The sequence below is a fragment of the Sebastes umbrosus genome, chromosome 7 (assembly GCF_015220745.1).
Source record: "Sebastes umbrosus isolate fSebUmb1 chromosome 7, fSebUmb1.pri, whole genome shotgun sequence".
NCBI lineage: Eukaryota > Metazoa > Chordata > Actinopteri > Perciformes > Sebastidae > Sebastes > Sebastes umbrosus.
The window spans coordinates 20056472-20079925 of record NC_051275.1 but is presented as its reverse complement, the minus strand read 5'-3'; the positions used below and the strand labels follow the sequence as shown (position 1 = coordinate 20079925).

Genomic DNA, 23454 nt, shown 5'->3' with positions numbered 1-23454 from the left:
GTGAGTTACAGTCACACACCTGCAGACAGACTTAGTGGTGTCACATGCATACTGAGTGTGATCCAGCAGATAGCTATACATAATGAAGTGGATTGACAGTGTTAGCCTTTGTTTGGTTGAGAATAATTTGTGGTTTAAAGGGACTATTTGTAAGATTCAGAAATGCTGCTTAACAGCGACACCTGTGGCCGTGAAATCAACGAAAAGTCAGCGGAGAGCTCGCGCTTGCTCGCTCTACATAGACATGAACGAGCATCGCTCAAAACAGTGAGGCGACACACGTCAGCTAAAACCACAATATCACTCTATATTTCAGCTGCTTGGCAGTAATGTTAGCTGACCAGACGGAGGTGTCTCCATGAATCAATGCTGATCCTAGTGTTGGCTTTTCCTGCTTAGCGCAGGCTTCAGCAGCGGGGCTCCTCAACGAGTTACGTTATCGCCTCCCGACCGCAGCCGAAGACGCCGGCACCCGGTCGGTAACGAGACGATAACGTAACTCGTTGAGGAGCCCAGTCACTTCACAAGACACGGAAAACCTCTGTTGGTCTGGAGGAGCTGCAGCATTTATTTCTGCACAAACGTCCACTCTACATTCACTAGATATTCTCAGAGCTAAACTAACTCTTCTGCAGTGTGGAGTGAGCGCGCGTTCACGTCTAGAGGTGGAGCGAGACAGCGAGGAAGCGCGCGCTGTCTGAGTGAAGGAGAGCAGGCAGCGGAGACGAGGCTCCGGCCACACGCGAGCGTGCATATGCGAACGCGCATGTGTGCCGACCTGCTACATTTATACGCTTAAAAAGTTACAAACAGTCCCTTTAAGGTTAAATAAAAATAATGTTTTTTTCACAGCAGACATTTTGACTTGTCATAGTAGGAAACGTGTTACTTATACTCTACTGTAACATTAACAATGGTCTATTCAAGTGTCCCAGTAAGTCGTGACAGTGAGCCAGCATGCCAGGACCCTTAAAGTGAAGCAGCTGAATGAAATTCACCCATCTCTAATTTTATTATTTACATTGTATTTTTGCTACTGTAACATCAATCAATGAATCAACATTTATTTGTATAGCCCTTTACAATAACCAAAAGGTACCCAAAGTGCTTTACATTAACATCAAGAAATAACAGGAATAAAAACATAACATATCATAAAATCATAAAAAGGTACATAAAAAGCACAGGAAAAATGTCACAGCGCTAGGTATTAAAAGCCCATATAAATAAAAAAAGTCTTGAGCTTAGATTTAAAAAGTACTAGGTCAGTGACAGTGCGTATATCAGGGGGTAACTTGTTCCATAGTTTAGGAGCAGCGACAGCAAAAGCACGATCATCCCACAGCTTATACCTCAACCTTGGGACTTCTAAAAAAGTTGACCCGATGACCGCAAAGCCCTGTCATGCTCGCGGAGAGTTAAAATCTCAGACAAATAAGGTGGGGCGAGGCCGTTAATGGCTTGAAAAACAAACATCAAGAGCTTAAAATCGATTCTAAAGCGAACTGGAAGTCAATGGAGCGAGTAAAGTACGGGGGTGATGTGTTCACATCTGGAAGTGTTAGTTAAAAAGCGACCAGCAGCATTTTGCACAAGTTGGAGGTGTGCGAGGGATGTTGAGACCAACATACAGTGCATTACAATAGTCAAGTCTCGAACTAATAATACGCTTTCTGTACAGAATTGAACAATACAATTGTGCAAAAAAGGGGGGAGTCCAAGGCACTCTTCTGGCAAAAAATATAAAAAGCCTTTATTCCATTGTCCATTTCATGATGAAATGCTAAAAACAATGCTGGTACATGTAAGATTGGGTAACAACCCACGCGTAGCACCATGAAGAAGGCTGTTTGTGCCGCTATGCGTGGGTTGTTATCCAATCTTACATGTACCAGCATTGTTTTTAGCATTTCATCATGAAATAGACGATTGAATAAAGGCTTTTTATATTTTTTGCCAGAAGAGTGCCTTGGACTCCCCCCAAAGAGCAACTTCATCACACTGATTTGAACTTCCGAGCACTCTGGACTTTTTCCCTTTTGTGAAAAAATAAAATTGTGCAATTGAAAGGGCAGGAAGAACAATAGAAGAAATTACCAGTCATTGGTAAAAGACATAGGAAGCTTAGCATCAAAATAGGAACAGGTTCTTGTTTCAGTGTCAAGTGCACAATAATGCCATTAACAGGCTGTAATTAACAGACTTGTTGCTTTAGCAAAGCTGTTCTTCAAACTTCACAATAGGAATAGAAGGTTAGTCTACGGTTATCACTATTGGAATTGGATCAGTGAATATCAGCTGAATGTACTCTGGACTGACCAATCACAGTTTAAGCTGTGATTTGGCAGTTTTAGCTTTTCTGGACTGTAAAACAAATTCTAAATAAAAGTAGTGTTGTCACAATACTGGAGTTTCTAACTTCCACACAATACCTTGAAAATGATTGATATTCAATACCATTTTCAATATCACGGGGGAAAATTGGCATAACATTTTAGATTTTTATTAAAAGATAGATAGCAGAGTGTTTTTCACCTCAATATCTGAGAGAACAGAAAGCAGAAAGCGCAGCTGGTACCCGTGTATCAATACTGCGGAAAATGAGTATTAGAAACTGTTTCTAATATTCAGTCTCGAATATGAATCTATCGATACTTTGATATTTTGACGACACTAAATCGAAGGGTATTTGGGGGGGGGAATGCTTAAAACAGTTGGTGATTCCAAACTTTTGAACAGTAGTGTACTTCATAAACCAAACATAGATTACATAAATAAGAACTCTTTATCTGTGTATTTCTTTAACAGGAGCAACACAACTAACCATTATAACCAAGGGAAAGTGAATGTAACACATGTAATGTTTATATGGTGTATAGCTGAAGTTAATTTGCAGTGTGTAACGTTGATTAGGCTTTTAACACCAAGGTAAAACAACAAGACAAACAAATGGATAAACAGATTCAGAATAAAAAACAACTGAACAGAAAAAAACGACAGCATAATTTTATATGCATGTGTGTATGTACTGGACATGGATATATATATATATATAGATATATAGGTGCAGATGTCTTTGAGTGTGTATGTATGTGATCATGTGTGTATATTGTGAATTCTAATGCACTTTATCTTGAAAGACTGTATATGCGGTATACACTTCATCCATATACATGTTTATGTCCATGAGGGGTCACTGTAACACTGTAGTTTGTGCTCATATATTTAGAAGGGCTCCTAGTAGTGCGCATGCATTTTCACCTCATTGGGTTTTAATAATTAATAATTCACCAGGTGAGGGGTTACACCTGCCCTGCATTTGACAGATGAGATATAATAGAATAGATTTGTGTAATTCGAAGCCAAGTTATCAGCTTGTTTAAGCACAAGTTCATTAAATGTTAGTATGTATTTCTGTATAGAGTTGTTTTGTTTTGGGTAAAATATAAGGTCAACAGCAGGATAAGGTACCGATAGAAAAGAGTACTCGTGTGTGTGATTGTGTCTGTATGTATGGTTTGCGTCATGTTTTCCTGATTTCCTGTCTGTGTATTTCCTCTCAGTCTTTGGCTAATATCGATGATGTGGTTAACAAGATTCGTCTGAAGATCCGGTAAGTTCATGTCAATGTCTTTTTGTATTTGTATCTGTTTGTATTTTACAATCTGACAAAGTGCCATTTTTGTGTCACATATGATAGGCGCCTGGATGACAACATCAGGACGGTGGTGAGAGGCCAAACCAATGTGGGCCAGGATGGCAGACAGGTGAGTTGAGCTGCAGGGACAAACTTGGTCGACTTCAAATTTCTTTTTCTGTGATAAATTTGATCACCTTTCTGTCAATATGGCAAGAAAAACATCACATTTCTTTTATTTTGGTTACATTTTTTCATTAGTTGAATTATAATATGTTGTTATGGTGATTGTGGTAGAGCCTGAGTTGTTCCCAAAGGATGATTGATGTGTGTGTTCGTCTAAGATAGAAGGAAAACCAAGTGTACAGCATTGTTCCTCACACATCAGTGTAGAAACGCAGCACTTAGACCCTGCATGCACTAATGGGGGAGATTAACAACCACTTTTGCATATTTTACATACAGTACAAACCACCAGACCTATTCATCACTTGGTGGTCGTGGTGTTCAAAACAGCATCCTTCTCCTGAAGCTAGAGTAGTGCCACTGGTTGCTCCCAACCCAGAAAAACATGTTCTTCCCGCTCGCCTGCTCTTTCCTCTCTCCGCATTGCTTCCATGGAAAAGGACAAGATGACTCAGAACCATTCCCACCGCTCAAACTGCCCCTCTTTACGGAAAACACGTCTGGGAAATAGATTCCCGTATGTAAATACTTAGATTTCTTTTAAACCCAGGCTTTTGAGCCTTTTCTTGTGGGAGCACGACGGAAAAGAACAGCCCCTGCTGATTTAATCCAGGTCCTCGCTTCGTCAAGGAGTTGCGGCTTAAAGGGAACGTGACACCTGACGGGTGAGCCGCGTACGTTCTGACCGGTTGACATGATTAGGTGTGCGTTGTCGTCAGGGTGTCTGGCCCGGTGGCCCTGTCTCTCCCAGTTAGCTACCGTTTGGTAGCGGAAACGCTCTAAATCCCCTCCAGACCAATAACATTATATAGTCACACACAATAATTTGAGTTTGTTTTTCCAACCCCACAGTGCCATTCCAACATTTCCAGAGGGAAAAATCCTTTCTGCGGACGGAAAGACGGAGAGGTGTACATTTCAACATGGCGATTGAAAACATAAAGGCGGCAATAGAATAAAACCAACAAGATCAGCAATTTAGTCATTCCTGCTGTTGACTGAACTCACTCGCTGAGCTAAATGCAATCCCCAGGTTGAAACCTGAGACTGTAACATTTATGGAGAAGGATGGAGAGAGCGAGGCAGGAGGAGGGAGAAAGTGGAGGAGGTCTGGGGAATGATTTCTCCTGTGTGTTTTTTTTTTTCTGTAGGGAGTCAGACAGTTATATGCTGCAGGACTGAGTGTGGAAATGTGATTCTCTTAGTGGTCGGACCTTGGCGGCTAATAGACCTGATATTTAGTGTGTCGATGGCTGTGTTACTTGGCAACTAAAAATCTTTACATTTGTAAAAAAAAAAAAAATCCACAACAACACTGAAATGTCTGTTGCATCACATTAAGACAGATGCCTACACACATGGCCCCACAAGCCAAAATGGTGACAGTATGATTGACTGTAATACACGGTGTCCAGTGGCAGAGAGGCGGACACCATAATAATGACATGAACTCTGTCAGTAACTAGAAATTATGGCATGCAGCTCATTTCTCACCAATCCAGACTAATCCATTTAACCTGCATCATTTCATGTGGTTGAACTATTACAGATGTTATTTCCTAAAGTGCTTTAGATTGTTGGAATCTCCTGACCAATTTGGCTGAATTGGCAAATGTGCGCAACTTTACACACAAAATATCTGTATCTGGTTGTCGTCTGCCGGCCGAGAGTTTCCTACCACACACAATGTTGTACGATGTTCCCGCATTCCTGTTGTCAAGGCCATGGGGATACCGCATGCACACCTGCTCCACATAGTCAGCTCAGTGTCAAAGCGCTAATGAAAGACGTAAAAGCATTTTTGTTGGATTCTATATGTGGATGTCGGTGTTAAAGAATCTCATTAAGGAGACCAAACATTTGTTACCAGTTACTGCCATTCGTATTAAGCTGCTGTGCACAGGGGTATAAACATACACACTCTAATAGGGAGGCTGTGCTTGCTGCTTGCATGGTTGGCAACCTGGCATTTGTGTTTTTCTTTCTGTGTGTGTGAGTGTGCACTATTTAGATTATATGTCCACTTAGGTATAGAGAGGGCAGCATTACAAAATACAGTGTCAAGTGGTCTTCCTATAGAAACAGCATTAATGTCAATATTTAATGTTAACTCAGAAAAGGCTGTTCACAGCCTGTTTTAGCTTCCATGCTTTCATCTTCTCAGAGCTCTGTCTTCAGTGCTTTAAACTGTCACTTTCTTTCTTCTGTTTCCTAATTTATAATGTTTATAACGTTCTGGATTTGTATTTCTTTAAAAAGAATCTGCAGGGTTCAACGTTAATGTTTTCTTTCACTTGCCCAGTCGGACATGTAGGTCAGAAATCTACTTGCCCGAAGTCAATTTTTACTTGCCCCATTATAAATTTTTGTTTTAGGGGTAAATATGGAAAATATAGGGAAAGAATCGAATACCGCGATATTATGTTTTGTGGTACACTATTCATTTTTGATTAATAGTTTCCATGCAAAGATTAACTCCTCTCAATACTTTATATCATTTGCAAAGAGATGCGCCCTCTCACTATACGTATGTACTATCTCAAAGTAGTGCTATGATGTTGGATGTTACAGGGACTTTGATAAATGCAAATGAAGATCTCACTGTTCTGATTGCATGAAAAAGTCAACTTTGTTTTACTCAGATTCTATGCATATGGTGGTGTGCCTTTTATACTATGACCGTTTTCCTAAAATTAGATTAAAAATTGCAATATATAGCCTTGCTTACAGTATCGCAATATATTGAGTTGTGACCCTTGTATCATGATTCCTATCTTAGCGCCAGATTCTTGCCGATACACAGTCCTATTTGATTTATTAGCAGTTATCAAATAACAACAAAGACCAAAGTTAATTTTCATGTTTAATCTACCCACCCAACTGAACTCGAAATGCACTTCAGCTCATAAACTTTGTCTGTGCTTGCCACCACTTTTTTCGTGAGTGCCTGATTGGTACTACGCAGTGCAACTCTCAACAGAGATGAGGAGGAAGCAAGGTCGCTCACTCCTCAACTACTTCTATCATCAGATCCTGAAAAATACTCGTTGAGTTGCTAGATTTACTAGCCCAATGTGGCATTTTACTTGCCCTGGGCAAGCGGGTAATCCTTATTGTTGAGCCCTGCTGTCGCTCTTTTTCAGATTCTATCAGTCTGTGCCTCAATTATGTTTAGTGACTTTTTCAGTATAGCCTATTAAATCTGACTATAACATCATCTGCAAACACCAACTGTGCAAAAATGTTGTACCGCTTTATGAATGGAAAATTAAACAATCAAGCAGCATAGCAGCACATTTATATTTAAATCAGAATGCATTAGAAAGTGGTGCTTTTTGAATATTATTTACTGCCAGGTTTAACTATAACTAAACAATTGTTTTAACACGAGGAGTGTTTCTATACAAAATGCATTTCATGAGCTATTCTTTTCTCTGTTAAGTGAAACACTCTTCTCTCTAAACCGTCTCTCTTAAAAAATGTTTACATGAAGCTCAGGCAATGATCCAACTGTTAAAATAACCCTGTTTGGTTGATCAGATTTATTGTATTTGGCCCTGAACTCAGAAGTTACACCGATGTCTGTCAGAGGGAGAAGTGCATCCCAAGCCTGTTCAAGCTTCTCTATATAGAAACTATATATCATATCGCCTATGTGTGCCTTGGAACCTGTTCTGCTTATTGCATGTTAGGGATACACTGCCTGGTGTGCATGTGTGCATGTCTGTGTGAGAGCAGATAACAATCTCGGGCACGGAGGCGCCTGCTGGGCAGTGGTCTCTCTCTGCTTTCCTCAAGGCTAAATACAGGAAATGAGCGCTAGGAAGCGAGCCAGATTGACTCAGCTGAGTCTGCATGAGCGACGATTGCAGCCTTGGAGGTTCTGGCCTCTTCTTCTGCATGCACTTTGTTTGCTCAAGAAGTCCTCCAGGGAACCTCTTTAAAGATTCAGCGGCACTCCCTTTCCTCCTCACCCTCAGATCAAAGAGTAATCACATAACCTGCCTGCATTTTTTCCAATTCATTTATCCAATCACCCAACAACCAAAGGCTTGTTTGAAGCCTGAAAAGAAAGAAGGATGCATGCAAGCTAGAGTCAGCTCTTGCTCATCTTTATTCAAGAGGAGTTCCTCTCATATTACACGGAGTAGATGAAGTTTTAGATTAGTTTAAGAAGTTAAAACTCACCTTGGAGGGTTTAACGTCAGCATTTTTTTGTGATTTTATGACCTGGTCACATGGTGTCGTCTCGACTTTGACTGTGTCTCCACGACGCTGTCACCAAGTGCTACACTCAGGAAGGAAAATTAATTCTCTGCTGTCAGTGCGAGCTGTATTTATGTTTGTGTATGTGTTTGCGTATGCATGTGCACAGTTTCTGTGCGTTTGCTCGCTCACTGTTTCCTTCTCGGTGCTTGTAAACGTGATAAATTCCTCGCACAGCTGGTGCCGGCTGTTAGCATTCTTTGTGTGCAAGTGTGTGTGTGTGTGTGTGTGTGAATCTGAGGAGAGTCAAGTTGTGTCGCAGCATCGGGGCCAAGTGAAGCCAATTACCTCGGCATCAGATGTCAGAGCGCAATCTCTGTTTAGGACCATCAAAGAGCAGCTGCCGTGTCAGATGATGGGGAAATATTAGAATAGCACGTTAACTATCTTACAATTGTAACTGTCTCATGTTATCTAATCCGCTCTGGCTTTATAGGCTGTTAAAACTGCTAGTAATCTCTTTAGCCTTTATAGTGACAGCCTTTATGCAGAGATTACCCTTATGGCTCATGTGTCAAACTAAGACCTATCAATGTCAGATATCTAGATAGCTCGCCAATTAGACGGCCAATTAGTCCGTATTCCAAAAGCTGGGAACAGGCATAAGCGGGATATTTTTTCACATGGACCAAAGCCAGTGGTGAGCGCGGATAAGAAAATGTCACTGGAAATTTGACCCAGACTGGCACACCACCACAACAGTTATTCCACACACCGCCCTGCTTCTCACAACAAAGTATTATTAGTGTAGCATATGTTTTATTAGGAAATTTAAAGGGAAGTTGGTATTTTATTTATGGGATGATACATTTTGTCAGAAAATATATCAATTTCACCATCAAATGCTCACAGGGTTTCCATGTTCTCTGCCCATGAATTTGTGGAGGAAAGAAAATCCAGACTGACTGTTTTTGATATATCCAGTAAACACTAGAAGGCAGTTTAATGTGCATATGTTAGGTTGACTCATTTGCAATTAATGCACAGTACAGAACAGTCTGTTAGCTTAGTGTATGACGGAAAAGTAAGAAAGGCAAACTGGACATATCTTGAAAAACTTGTTTTTCAGTGCTTGTGCACATACATTTTGGTATCTACCAAACTACCTTTGCAAAGTTTCACCATATTTTTCTCTCAAACCAATCAGAGCAGACTGGGCTTTTTCGGCAAGGGGTCTTAAAGAGACAGGCACTAAAACAGAGCGTTTCAGACAGAGGGTGAATATAGGTATATTCAGACAGACAGTATGAGAAATAATGTGTTTTTTGAACATTAAAGCATGTAAACATGTTCTAGTAGAAACCCAAAAGTATGAACCTGAAAATTAGCATGATATGTACCTTTCAATTTGTAATGGATGAAGATATAAGGAGAATTAATGAGCTTAAAAACACACCAGAATTGCATCTCATGTGGAAGCAAAACATTTTTTAATCTTCTTGTGTCTGTACTGTTTGACTCATCATTACTCTACTGATTGACCAGCCAACAGGTAGAAAACTCTGTCGCTGTCCACTCAGTCGAGCTCAGTATGTGAGAGTAAACTTAGTGAGAAGTTTCTCATCAGTTCTTCACTTCTTGTTTCTGCTTCATGTGTTATTCTGACATGATGACGGACTGAGCTGGGCTTAAGCGTTAGAATTCCTTGATGCCCCAAAATTTCTAGCCCATGTTGCCCACTCCCAAGACCCATTATACACCCATTATCAGGGGTTTTTAGACAACAGTTGAAAATGTGTCTTCTCTGCATGTTTCATATTGCTCTTTTTGTTTTGGGCAGGCTTTGGAAGAGGCCCAGATAGCCATCCAGCAGCTCTTTGGCAAAATCAAAGACATCAAGGACAAGGCGGAGAAGTCTGAACAAATGGTATGTACACACACACACATACACGCACACACACACACACGCACGCTCATGCACACGTACAAAGGTGGCTTGTTGACGCTTATCATGGACATGACCCTTGCACAGGGGATATACACCTTATGTCCTTCTGTCACAATAGAGGACAGTAGGGAGAGTTATTTAAAGTCGAGGTAATGCACCTTCCATGTGTCTGTCTGGGCCAGGAGGCGGGGTGCTTAGAGAAAGGATGAGGGGGGGAGATTGGCAAGCAGTCCCTCCCTCAGGAGGCATGTACCGTAGGAGCAATGATTTCTCAAACCAGTGGGTGTGTCGGTCATCTTGCTCTATTTCTCTTTGTCCTATCGCCCCATCCAGCGAACCACTTACATTTGTTCACCTTCTCTTGCTTCTTCTTTTCCCATCTCTATACTTTTACTTCCTTCTTTCTTCCATGGCATATGACCAACCTGTCTGACTTGTTCCTCTTCCTGCACAGGTCAAGGAGATTACGAGGGACATAAAGCAGCTGGACCACGCCAAACGCCACCTAACTACATCCATCACCACCCTCAACCACCTGCATATGCTGGCAGGGGGTGTTGACTCTTTAGAGTGGGTACAATCACATTTAACAGATCCAATTTTACCTAAAGCTTATATTGACCAAAATAAAACATTTGGGATTGTTCAGAGGCTCTTTAGTTGTGATATGCACTCTTAATTTTAGGATAAAGGATTAGTTGCTGCCAGTACAAGGCAGGTCTTCAAACCTTATATAACTCACAAACTTTGGCCGAAAGATGAGTTTTATTGCAGTCCAATCTGTTTTCAGTAATGTTGACCAAATCTAAAAAGATCTTTGGGTTTAAAGCTGCTAATGTATATTGATGAAACAGATTTAACTGCAAGAAAATCCCATAGAATTTCACCCTTTTTCAGATGCATGGAAAGAAAAACATAGTGTGCAGTTCCCACAAGGGGCTTAACCCTTTAAAAACGGACAGGAGGTCGCTGTTTGCATGATCCTGTTTAAATCAATGTAAAATAAAAATCATAATAGCTAGAGCATTCATTCTTTTTGCAGCAGAAAGCTGAGGCTTCTATCTTTCGCGTCATCACATTGTATGCTCGTGATGACGTCATTACGTTACGTCACCTGCGGAACAAAACTATCAAAACGCTTTTGCACTTGTTCTGCTCATTAAAATGAGCATATCTCAAAAACAAAAAAAAATGTGCATCGTACAAATAACTTATGGAGTGTTAAGAAATATTTTGTTCATGTTTTTACATTTAGAAATATTTTGGATCAATATGTTTTGTGTTTATTTAGTACAAGTTTATGAAAAAAACATGTCAGATTTTTGTATTTTATTTTATTTATGACACAATTTCAATACTTTGTCAATTATTATGGTTTATTGACTTGCATAACTCTTAAACTTAGATTGTACAGATTTTGGGGATATGAAGAATTTGAAAATACTCCAAGAAATTACATCACAATAAGCAAAAATACCAATTGAGGCACTGGTGAACCATTTCTATTGCAGAGTTCAAAGGGTTAATCATTTTAATCTCTAGTATCCATATCCTCCTGTATTCTGCATGCGTTTTTTTAAGATACCTATAGCGTATTAGGAATTAATTTACGACTAGATTGATGCTCAAATGATATGTTTACAGAGATGCATGGCGTAATCACTTGACAATTGTAGCATAGAGAATATGAATATAAATATATTTTTTATATAATGATAACACATATGTGAATTATTTCTGTGTTCCAGAGCCATGACCAGAAAGAGGCAGTATGGTGAGGTGGCCAACCTGCTGCAGGGAGTGGTCAATGTGCTTGAACATTTCCACAAGTACATGGGCATACCGCAGATCAGACAGCTTTCTGAGAGGTGACTAATATGCACACGCTCACCAGTGATGTACTGAGTGTGCTTGTATAAGGTTATTTCTTTACATATTTCCCCTAAGTACACTTTCTATGAGCGTATCAGCTGCATTGTTGAGCACCTTGCTCACTGGTTGGCTGTTGGGTGAGCAGCATAGCAGTAAAAAAATGCTCATTTCCAGTAGCCAGTTCAATGCTCGAGCTCTGCTTAGAGCTGAAATGTTCCACACACAGCTCGTCAGCTGAACTGTTGAAAAGTGGTTACGGTAGTTGGCTGGAGGTATTTTGCGTATTACATCCTGTTTATTCAGATATTCACGCACAATCCCACACATACAGGAACACACAGGAAGGAAACACTGAATACGGTCCTGTTGTGCCAGAAATTCTTTCATTGTGAGAGATTGGGGGGCATAATTTTCTGAGGGTGTGTTTGTGTGTCTCCATGTATGTGTTTCCACTCGTGTGTGTGTGTGCGTGTGTGTGTGCGTGTGCGTGCGTGCGTAAAATGCATTTATTACATTGTACACTTGAGATCTAACAGTGTAACTTTAAATTAATGGTACATTTAGGAACGTTAGTTTGCTCTGGAGAGAGATACTGGATGTCGTATTTAGTTTAAACACACAAGCACTCACACAGACATTCACACACACAGAACAAAGTGCATTGTTATACCGTCGTTTCCCACAACCCTGACTGATCCAATTTCCATTTTTACTCTTATTTTCCAAGAACATTAGAATCAATTTGGGACACATTGGCCAAGTTGATGTTCAAAGTAGTGCTGATCCCCAAAAACAAAAAAGAGGATGACCTTCTGTTCTGTTTTGACTGAGGTGTGGCAGACCGTGTTCATACCAAATAACAGCTGCATGGAAGAAGTGACTCTGCTGGAGAAACAGATGATAGGAGGAACACAGGGAAGGGGGAGATAGGAAGACGAGGCAGACAGCTGGACCCAAACGGTTAATAGAAAGTATACAGAAAGACCTCTCTGTGACAAACGTGGGCAGACGAACGCATCAGCCACAAATATACTACAGATAGAAGAAGGCAAACATGGGCAGCAATAGATATAGAGGCAGGATGAAGGATCAGATGGGGAGTTCACAGAATCACAGCCAGGGCGAAAGTAGCTATGGGGTGTTTAGAGCAGCAACATTTTCATTTCATTGTTGCCATGTTTGTATAATTAATAATAGCAAGCACAATAAAAGACTACACATTTCCATTTCCAGAATGTGAAATAATTTGGATCAAATTAATTATTCGATTAATGGATTAGTTGTCAACTATTAAATTAATCGGCAACTATTTTGATAATCAATTATTCGGTATGAGTAATTTTTTTTTTTTAAAGTCAAAATTCTCTGAATCCAGCTTCTTAAATGTGAATATTTTCTGGTCTCTTTACTCCTCTATGACAGTTAACTGAATATCTTTGAGTTGTGGACAAAACAAGACATTTGAGGACGTCATCTTGGGCTTTGGGAAACACTGATTGACATTTTTCACCGTTTTCTGACATTCTATAGACCAAACTAATTAATAAATCAAGAAAATAATCAACAGATTACTCAGTAATGAAATAATCGTTAGATGCAGCCCTAGGTAAAATATTTCTGTCAATTATGAAATTAAAGAAATGATTTTAAAAAAAAAAGAACATGAATAAATATGAAATGTTTGTATTAATTTCTATCTATGAGATAGTAGCATGATTGTTACAACATCAAATTAATCTGATTATGAAGGCTATATTGAAAGAATGTTTATTGAGACAATGCAGTGTGTAACAATATAATTAAGGAGGCTAAAACAAAAGTATAAAGCAAATAATATCTCATTCTGAAAAATAAGAGCTAAGAAAAGAAACACAGTTCAGTTTTAAACAAATGTAAAACTTCTACAGGGTTACAGTCTAAATGCATATTAGAGCCTCCATCTGACGTTCCTCTATTCCTGCCTTAGCTTTCTTTAATTCAGGGAAAGAAATTAGCTTTTTTCTCTGGCAGTACTTTGGACCGTGACTAAATGGAGTCAGTGCAGCTGTCACCTTTGAACAGGATCAACTTTGATTATGTTTTAATGAGACATTTTCTTGTCATCTCTTCATGCTTTTTTTCACTGTCTCAACTACACTGTGACGTCCCAGTTCAGCTGACAGGCAGACAAAATGTTTGGCTGTGTTGCACTATTGTATATACTGTATACTGTGTGTATACACATACGTGATCGGACAAAATGCAGCCACAGACTGGACACAGCTGCTGACAGCTTGCTCTCTGTGACATCAGCTTATCAGAGTGTGAGACACAGCTGAAACAGGAGCTGTAGGACAGTGTGTGTGATTAGAGTCTCATACACAGTTGGTGACCAGGCAGAGGTGGATAGTTAGATATTTAGCAGACAGCGAGCACTTGGAATGAAGGCTACTAACAGTTGCCATCCATCTCTGCACCCTCTCCTGTTTGTTCTGGACAATTGTCATGGCATTGGGTGCTGTCCTGGGTTAACCCGGCCTGGATGCCTTCAGGCGAACACAGACTCTCCGAGGACTGGACAGACTCAGATTGTCCAAGTAGATCTCATTATATAAGCGCTTCTCTGACATTTTTCTTGGAATTTTTGAAATATTTTATACAAGCGATTTTACAGTGGGTGCTGTGACACTTCAAAAACCCATCACTGGTCTGGAGGTTTGCCTGCAAGTAACTTGTAAATAGCATCTTTCTCTGCAGTCTCTTGGACAGTAATTAAACTAGGTATCTTTTAACTGGATGTTGGCCATAAAAACTGCCACAGTGGCTAGAGTGTCGAAATATTCAAGCCTTAGTGTCGGTTGTATATTAGAGGTTTCCACATGAAATTGCCACCGTTTCAATATGACATTTGACTGACTGAGAGAACAATGAATAATTTAGTGTCATTGGGTTTTTGTCCTTTCTAGAGTAAAGGCAGCACAGAGTGAGTTGGGGACTCAGATCCTGGCAGATTTTGAAGAATCCTTCCCATCTCAAGGCTCCAAGGTAAATATGTTGTATGGGAATCTGGATTTTCTGATTCATTAAAGGTCCAGTGTGTAAAATTTCGGGGGATCTATTAGCAGAAATTAAACATAATATTCATAACTATGATTTCATTAGTGTATAGTCACCTGAAACTAAGAATCGTTGTGTTTTCGTTAGCTTTGAATGAGCCCTTGGTATCTACATAGGGAGCAGGTCCTCTTCACGGATTCTGCCATGTTGCTCCGCCATGTTTCTACAGTAGCGGAGAACCGCAAACCAAACACTACTTGAGGTCAGAGGTCAAGGGGACCCCTTTGAAAATGGCCATGACAGTTTTTCCTCGCCACAAATTAGAGCGACTTTGGAGCGTTATTTAACCTCCTTCCTGACAAGCTAGCTTTAAAACTGAGCCTCCTACAAATTGCGTTAATGCATTAAAGACATTAGTGGCGTTAAAACAAACTTAAGTTAACGCGTAATTATCATGTTTACTTTGACAGCCCTATTTTTTACGGTACCTGAAGGCCACCGTAGCGCTCCAACACGCTTGGAAAGGGAGGGTATTCGGTTGGTTGCAATCTGCAACCTCACCACTAGATGCCACTTAATCTTTCACACTTACATTTTTTTTTAATTAAGTTTATTAATTCCTCTTATGTCTATTTAGAAAAATGCTCTTTTTTTTGTTCCCTCCTGTACAAAACTTTATGTCAAACTTTTATTTTCATCCATCCAGAGACCAGGCGGTCCCAGCAATGTGCTGAGAGATGCCTGTCTGGTGGCCAACGTGCTGGATCCGCGCATCAAACAGGAGATCATCAAAAAGTTCATCAGGCAGCACCTCTCAGAGTACCTGGTGTTATTCCAGGAAAACCAAGATGTGAGTAAGAATTTTTGAATTTGAATCATATCTAATTTCAGTAAATGAAAAAGGTGGTATTTAGATATTAATGAAAAAGTATTGTAACCTATTGCTCAGGTTGCATGGCTAGACAAGATCGACCGGCGCTATGCGTGGATCAAACGGCAGCTGGTGGACTATGAGGAGAAGTATGGACGCATGTTTCCTGAGGAGTGGTGCATGACGGAGCGGATCGCTGTGGAGTTCTGCCACATCACCAGGTAAACATACACCAGTGTTATAGCTATAGTATAAAAACCCATCTAGGAAAACAAGCGTTGCAGGTGATCGTAGACCATGAATGTTACAGTTTGTGGCTTTAGTCTTTTTAATGAATATTTCATGCCGTGTCTCTGTCCCCAAGAAAAGAGAAGAAAAGAAAAGGAATTAAATGTAATTAAATTAAAAAGGCTGAAATTGATAAAATTGGTTGTGGGACTTTTCTGCATTATGAAGTGAACCACACTGGTATGGCGTGCCTGGCGTGAGTCTGTGATTCGGCTTCCAGTGCAGTTGACGTAGGTGGCCTACATGAGCAGTGACCTAGTGTCCACACTCCTCAGTCTTTTCCCCCCCTCAGCTACATGAAGGAAGAAAGAGTGGGCATTGTTTGTGTGTTGCTCCCGGGCTGCAGCTGACAATAAAAAACATCTGGCAAAAACCGTAGTAGTGTTGTTAGAAAAAAAGCCTAACAAGACATGTTTATGCTAAAAGGACAGATGTAACAATTAAGGATCATTAAAGACATTTTTGGGATGTCAAAGCATAGAAAATTAGAGTTAAATATATTCAAACTGATGTCCATTTTTTTTATGTGTTTGTAAGGATCGAGCTAGCCAAAGTGATGCGAACACGGGCTAAGGAGATCGAGGTGAAGCTGCTTCTGTTTGCTATTCAGAGGACCACAAACTTCGAGGGTCTTCTGGCCAAACGCTTCACAGGATGCACCTTGACGGACATATCCGGAGTGAGAAAAACACACACACACACACACAGACAAACAATACATGTTGACTTTTAACTCCAGCTGCTTCAAATTGTTCAAGCTGAAAAATGTCCAAACACAGAAAATTAGATTAGAGATTGTAATTGCACTCCTGCCCCTTCACTGACACCTTTCTTGCATTATGAAATGTCATCCAATCACAGCATTTTGCAAGTTCATGTAAAATCTTCCATGTGTGTATACACACTATTCTCCAATGAGACCACATGTATCGCTTGCCGAAATATTCTCAGTATTGTTTTAGCAAAAATAGCAGCATGCAGATTGATCCCATTAAGGCAAAATATGTTTTCGTTGCTGGTTTTTGTTTGTGCCATAATCACATTTACATGAAACTGCTGATTTTTAGCATGTTGTGTTCCACGCTCACACACACACACACAAAGAGTACTCTCTGTGTCACGGCCTGAAGAAACCTTTTAATCCAGTTCATGTTGGCGTGTGGAGGTGGAAGCGATACACAGAGAACGGACAGATTATGATTATTATTGTGTTGGGGCACAACGAGGCCAAGCTGGTTCAGAACTGATCATTTCTTACAGTCAGAGAGGCCCTTTTGTCTTCGGTTCAGTTTTACACCCACGCCTGTTGGGTTCTGTAATTCAATCAGGGATTTGGTTGAGAGGAATTTCATAATTGGAGGTGCAGTTTCACCAAACCCTCTGACATAAACATGGAAGAAAATGATGAAACCTGGATTGTATTTAAAAGAGTTTATGATAATTACAGAAACAGTCAATCAAGTCGAGTATTGTTAGCATGAAATGTCTTACTGGCAGTAAAACCCGTAATGATGCTCTCATAATTGAGTATTAGAAAAAATACTAAAGTTGTATCTGTGCTTTTATAGCAGAAGAGGCCAGACAGCCCTCTGGCCCCTACTAACCCCTTCCTGGAGGATGAGGCAGGTGAAGATGTGGGCACAGATAAGGACGAGGATCTGGCTAAGGTGAGTTGACCTCATCTGACTTGTTCTGTGGAGCTTTCTTAAGGCAGAATAGATTTGTATCCTCTTAAAGGTTTTTACACACCAGCAGTATTCCTTTCATGCGATTAATTCGCACGCCAATTTATTTTTCGAATTGTTGTTTTTGTCATGGATACATTCACAGAGATCAATATCACATACTTTTTTTTTCCGAAACGAGGATGATTTTTCTGAGCTTTCGCACTGAATAAAGGCATCAACCAATCAAGTTGTGCGGAACAGGTTGATTCGGACCTATAGAGCGCTGCAGGAATGACGTATTTTTGTAGGCCAACCAGGAAGTTAGCATCGCCCTGGTTTCCCTCGACAAAAAAAACAATGGGATTTATTCCAGACATCTAACCAAAAACTAAAAAAAAACATTCCAGACTCACAGACGAGGGAACCGGAAGTGCTAAAATGCTAACTCATTTCCGTGTTTTTGGACTCATTCCTGCACCACTCTATATTTATGAAACAACACAGAGGCTCCGTAGTCCGAACCGAGACGGCAAATTGTATTACGCCTTCAACCTTGACAAAGGCAGCGCAGACCAGATCCACTCTCTTTGTTTTTACCTTGCACAATAAAAGCCCTAGAGATATAATATTCACAGGCGAGTATTTCACATTTGCACGTCGTTTATTCATCACTCCCCGACGTTTAAAAGGCCTTAAAGGGAATATGACTCATTTGCTCATGGTAATGCAGTGGCAGTGGTGAAGCAGCGTTATTTCAATATTCTCCCATGTACTACCTCAACTTACAACCATGTGCCTATGTGGAAGTAGTTTCAACACAATAATCTTATCTGTTATACTTGTTGTCTTGGCTGAAGGATGTTAGGTACACCAAGGTAAAAGCTCCACTCTAATATAACAGTCCTACAATGAAGTTAGAAATACTTTGTTCTCAGTATAACAGAAGCACAAACTACAGCCTTCAAAGTGATCATAAAGTTGAATCTACGCCTCTTTAAAAACTGTTTCAACAAAAAAATGACCGTTATACCCGTTGTTGCAGGGCTGGTGTTTTGGACTGCATTAGTTATAGTTAGATATAGCTAATAAAGTGGTATCTGAGTGTATGGGAAGTAAATTGCTTCAGTTTCTAGCATGTTACATCACGTGATCGTTGACAACTGTGTTCAGTGTTTTCACAGAGCTGCAACGAAAACCTGTTATTTCACTAATTCCTCATTTCCCGTGCATTCTTTCAGCCCAGGAAGCCAAAAGCTCCGGACAACCCTTTCCATGGCATTGTCTCCAAGTGCTTTGAACCTCATCTATACGTCTACATAGAATCCCAAGACAAGTGAGCAAAACACACACTCACACAAGCCAGACAAGGCCAAATTTGGGTGGTGGTACACAGAGCCAGGATCGGTAGCAGGTTGTGTTTAAAACTGGCACGTGCGTCCTTTTTCCGTTGCCCACTCATCAATCAGATCTCCCACCTCCCATTCTACTTCGTTGCCTCTTCTGTCTTTCCATCTCTTGTTCCTGTACATGCCTCTGTCTCCACTGTGGCAGAAATGTTTCCCATTAGCTACACGACCACAGACGCTGGGAGAAAGAGAGAGAGAGAGAGGTTGAATAAGTGCTGCCACAGCAGATCTGCCTGTTTTCATTCCCACCTCTTTATTTTTTTCCCTTTTTGGTCCCCCTCTTTCTTTCTTTGTAATTTTTATTTCATTCCTCCTTTCTTCATCTCAATCTCTTGTTCCTGTTCTGTACAGTCTCTTTCTGTTTTCTTCCTGCCTCCCCTTCCTCTTTCTTCTACCACCATTCTCCCTCCATCAGTCCCCTCCCCTCCCCCCGGTCATGGTGATCGCTCCTGTAACTGAACACAGTTCTGGGACTGCTGTGCTTGCATGCAGCCCCTGGCTCTCTGGACCGTTAAATGCTGTTTGTCTGTCCAAGGGAACAGGATTGACCTATTCTGCAGCTCCAACCTCAATTCAGCTCAATCCAAAGGCCTTAAACAGGCAACAGCCAGATCAGCCTGTCCCCAGTGGGACGTAGCAGGAGAGAACAGTGGCCTGCTTGTTTTGTCCTTGGCTTTAACTCCAAGATTCAGTAGGATTGGGCCACAGCAACTGACTGTGGACCTGTTGACTGTAGTACTGAGGATTTTGATATGCTCAGTTGGAATATTTTCTCCTATTCATCCATGTGGCTCTCTGTCTGTCTGCATGTTATTTTTTCCGTTTATTTATTTTATTGAGTTGAGGAATGAATCATATGTTTTTAACTTTTTTTATTTGATTCATTTATTTCCTTTCATGTGCCTCTAACCACCCATGTGTACGTGTGTTTGGCTGTACATTTTTGGGCATTTGCAGGAACCTGGGCGAGCTAATTGACCGGTTTGTGGCCGACTTCCGAGCACAAGGCCCACCGAAGGCGGGCACGGAGGAGGGTGGAGCGGTGCTTCCCAGCTGTGCTGACCTCTTCGTCTATTACAAGAAGTGCATGGTGCAGTGCTCCCAACTGAGCACCGGAGAACCGATGATCGCCCTCACAACCATCTTCCAGAAATTCCTGAGAGAGTACGCATGGAAGATCCTCTCTGGCAACCTGCCTAAGTAAGACTCAAGGTTCAGGTTTGGTCATATATTAGAATTGTCCTTTCTTGTATAGGGTGAAGTTTTAGACTTAACATGGAGCTAGGGTAACCTGTTGTTTTTCTGAGTAAACTTAAAAACAAAGAGAGGTTCAGTGTAAGAATAAAAGGTAAGCACTAGCATGATATTGAGTGATCGGATCTCAACGCGTCCTCAATGCGTCTTTGGTGCATTCACACCTGTACTTGGAGCTGTCCACTTGTGATCGGATCACCCAAGACGCATGTTAATGGCAGGTCTGAATAGAGCCTAAGACTGCCTGACTGATTTGAGTTGACAGGGAAAACCCTCAACTTCTCTCTTAAAATACAAAGTCATTTCATATTAATATTATAGTACAAGTCTGGCAATATTCAAATTTTTCTTCTCTTCAGCTATTACCGCACTAACAAGTATTGTCTGTGTATTCCACTGCGCCACAGACCTCCATTGCTTTCCAAAAACTATTAAAAACACATCATTCAGTCACATCGTCGCACTGGGTGACATGTTCCTTTTATTATAACAAACACAAGCACTGTAGTTTATTTTGAGTCGGTCCCACGTACACCGTCCTGCTGACCAAAACACTCACTCGTTTTTCAACCGTTTCCATCCATGAGAATCATTACATTGTCTTGGCAGTAACACAAACAGATATGTATTTGGGATGAATTTATCATAAACAAGCCTGTCGTGCCCATATTTGTTCATACTTTTGGTACGGTGATGGGGCTGTTTAGGAGTTTGGTTTGAAACTTAATGTCTTCAGTCCTCGCTGTGTTTGATGGATTGGGATGGCACGCTATGAGGAATCTGGAGTTGGTTATGTTGTGGCAAAGCCTAATATGCTACCAGCAAAAACATCTCTGGCTCATTGGCCACATTAGAACTGTGGTGCACACACACACACACACACACACACAGGCGTGCTCTGTTTCTGTCTCAGATATGCATGCATGCTAATTACACACTACTTACGCTCGCTGACTAATGTATACCATATTCTGAGCCGTATGCAAACACGATACAAAGATGCACTCAAAGGCTTTGCGAGAGCGTACACTTACAGACACATGAAGACACGGTCGTCCGATGTGGTGTGCTGTGAATTGGTTTTGCGAGGTTTGGAGAGGGGCCCTCGAAAGGAGCTCGAACTATGTTGTGGTTTTACCCGCGTCTCTGTTATGACGTTTATTAATGACTGGGTCGCCGTCGAAGCCTCATTGGCGAAGCATCCCGACACTTGTGTCTGCTTGTAGTTATGCCTGTTGTGCCTCGGTTACTACGTCTTTACCTGTGGTTCCACAAAGAGTTTTTTTCTCAAAGCTCAGTAGCAAAGGGGGTCCACATCAGACAGTCTGATTGCATACAACATATAACTTAACATAACTACTCATTGGACCTTAAATCACTTCCCTCTTAACTCAAATGTTAACCCCTCTTGTTCTGTCTCTATCTCTGTTTTATCTCTCTCTCTCTCTCTCTCTCTCTCCAGATCCAGCAGTAACAGCGGAGGTCTTACCATCAGCAGCCTGCTGAAGGAGAAAGAAGGTTCAGAAGCTGCAAAGTTCACCATGGACGAGCTCTGCCTGATCTGTAGCATCCTCAGCACTGCGGAGTACTGTCTGGCTACCACACAACAGGCATGCACTCACACACATTAAGCACACAGATTCCCAGACCTGACGTATCTATGAATGCATGCAGTGACAGTATATGCTAGGACCCATCAGAGATGCCTATCATGTATCAGTTAACAGAAGGTCTGACCTGTGTTTCATCAGTGTTTTAAGGAACTCACAGTGGCAGTTGTGATTACAATACACCCTGAAAGGTTTCATCAATGCTGTTTTTTTGTTTTTTGCAACACACTGCAATTTTAAGTCAGTATTTTTTTATTTAAATAGATCAACACACATTTGAAAGGATGAACTCAAAGTAATGTATCTTATTTATATGTGTGTGTTTGTGTTTTTATATGTTCCAGTTGGAAGAGAAACTAAAGGAAAAGGTAGATAAACTCCTAGTGGAGAGAATCAATTTGACTGGGGAGATGGATACATTCAGCACGTAAGTACCACACTAGTAATGTTTTTCTTCTTCTTCTAAAAAAAAAAAAGAGCCTACCTTCTATTATGTGAAGAGTATGTTTTAACGGTGTCAATTATTTACTTTGATGTTTTCTCAGTGTGATCTCAAACAGTATCCAGCTACTCGTTCAAGATCTTGATGCGGCCTGTGACCCTGCTCTCACTGCAATGAGCAAGGTTGAGGACACACACACACACACACAGTAACACATTCAGCTCATACAGTATATAAGATATTGGAATCCAATACCATTGCCATCTATTAACAAAGTTAAATGAACATTTTCATTTTTTGTCCTTAAAATATGATGTAAGAAGATACCATAACACACACATGGTTTCTGGGGGTTGATGAATGTCTTTTTTTATGTGTAATGCATTTAACAGGATTGGCACATAAACCTGACGATAAAGAAGTCATTCAGATTTGGCTCCCCATCCTATGTCACATGCAGGCTCATTAGAATATACCGCCCATGGCTTCAGACCAACCTTTGTAAAGGTGCCCCATATTTTTCTTGCAAGCCCGTCAGAGCAGACTGGGATTTTTCGTGAGGGGGGCTTAAAGAGACAGGCCCTAAAACAGAGCATATCAGACAGAAGGTTAATACAGGTATATTCAGACAGACAGTATGAGAAAAATTGTGTTTTTTTAACATTAAAGCATATAAACATGTTCTAGTAGAAACCCAAAATACAAGTATGGACCTGGAAATGAGCACGATATGTCCCCTTTAAACGCTACTTGTGTGTAGCCTCTGATGCTCTTTCTCTCTCTCTCTCAGATGCCGTGGCAGAGTGTGGAGCATGTGGGTGACCAGAGTCCTTATGTGACGTCTATCATCATGCACATTAAGCAAAATGTGCCGATCATCAGAGACAATCTGGCCTCCACGCGCAAATACTTCACACAATTCTGCATCAAGTTCACAAAGTACAATACATACACATTCATATGCACATCATTGTTCTACCCATAAGTCCCAGTGTTCCCAAAGTTGATGTATTTGTCAATCTTCTTTCTTT

General features: G+C 40.8%; 1 protein-coding gene and 1 long non-coding RNA gene across 3 annotated transcripts in view; both read left to right on the top strand.

Annotated features, from left to right (window-relative positions):
- The window catches only part of LOC119491380, a 349936-nt gene that overhangs the window by 67468 nt on the left and 259014 nt on the right, over positions 1-23454 (top strand). The window lies entirely within an intron of this gene.
- The window catches only part of vps53 (VPS53 subunit of GARP complex), a 33090-nt gene that overhangs the window by 461 nt on the left and 9175 nt on the right, over positions 1-23454 (top strand). Inside the window, exons 3-18 of one of the 2 annotated variants that reach the window (XM_037775331.1) lie at positions 3564-3613; positions 3701-3767; positions 9870-9956; positions 10432-10547; positions 11726-11845; positions 14795-14873; positions 15592-15735; positions 15835-15977; positions 16582-16723; positions 17616-17711; positions 18950-19044; positions 20075-20317; positions 21834-21981; positions 22326-22408; positions 22527-22605; positions 23214-23362. In XM_037775331.1, coding sequence (XP_037631259.1) covers positions 3564-3613; positions 3701-3767; positions 9870-9956; positions 10432-10547; positions 11726-11845; positions 14795-14873; positions 15592-15735; positions 15835-15977; positions 16582-16723; positions 17616-17711; positions 18950-19044; positions 20075-20317; positions 21834-21981; positions 22326-22408; positions 22527-22605; positions 23214-23362 — 1841 coding nt within the window. Of the gene's footprint in view, positions 1-3563; positions 3614-3700; positions 3768-9869; positions 9957-10431; positions 10548-11725; positions 11846-14794; positions 14874-15591; positions 15736-15834; positions 15978-16581; positions 16724-17612; positions 17712-18949; positions 19045-20074; positions 20318-21833; positions 21982-22325; positions 22409-22526; positions 22606-23213; positions 23363-23454 lie in introns of both variants that reach the window. The other variant, XM_037775330.1, reaches the window with a different exon arrangement.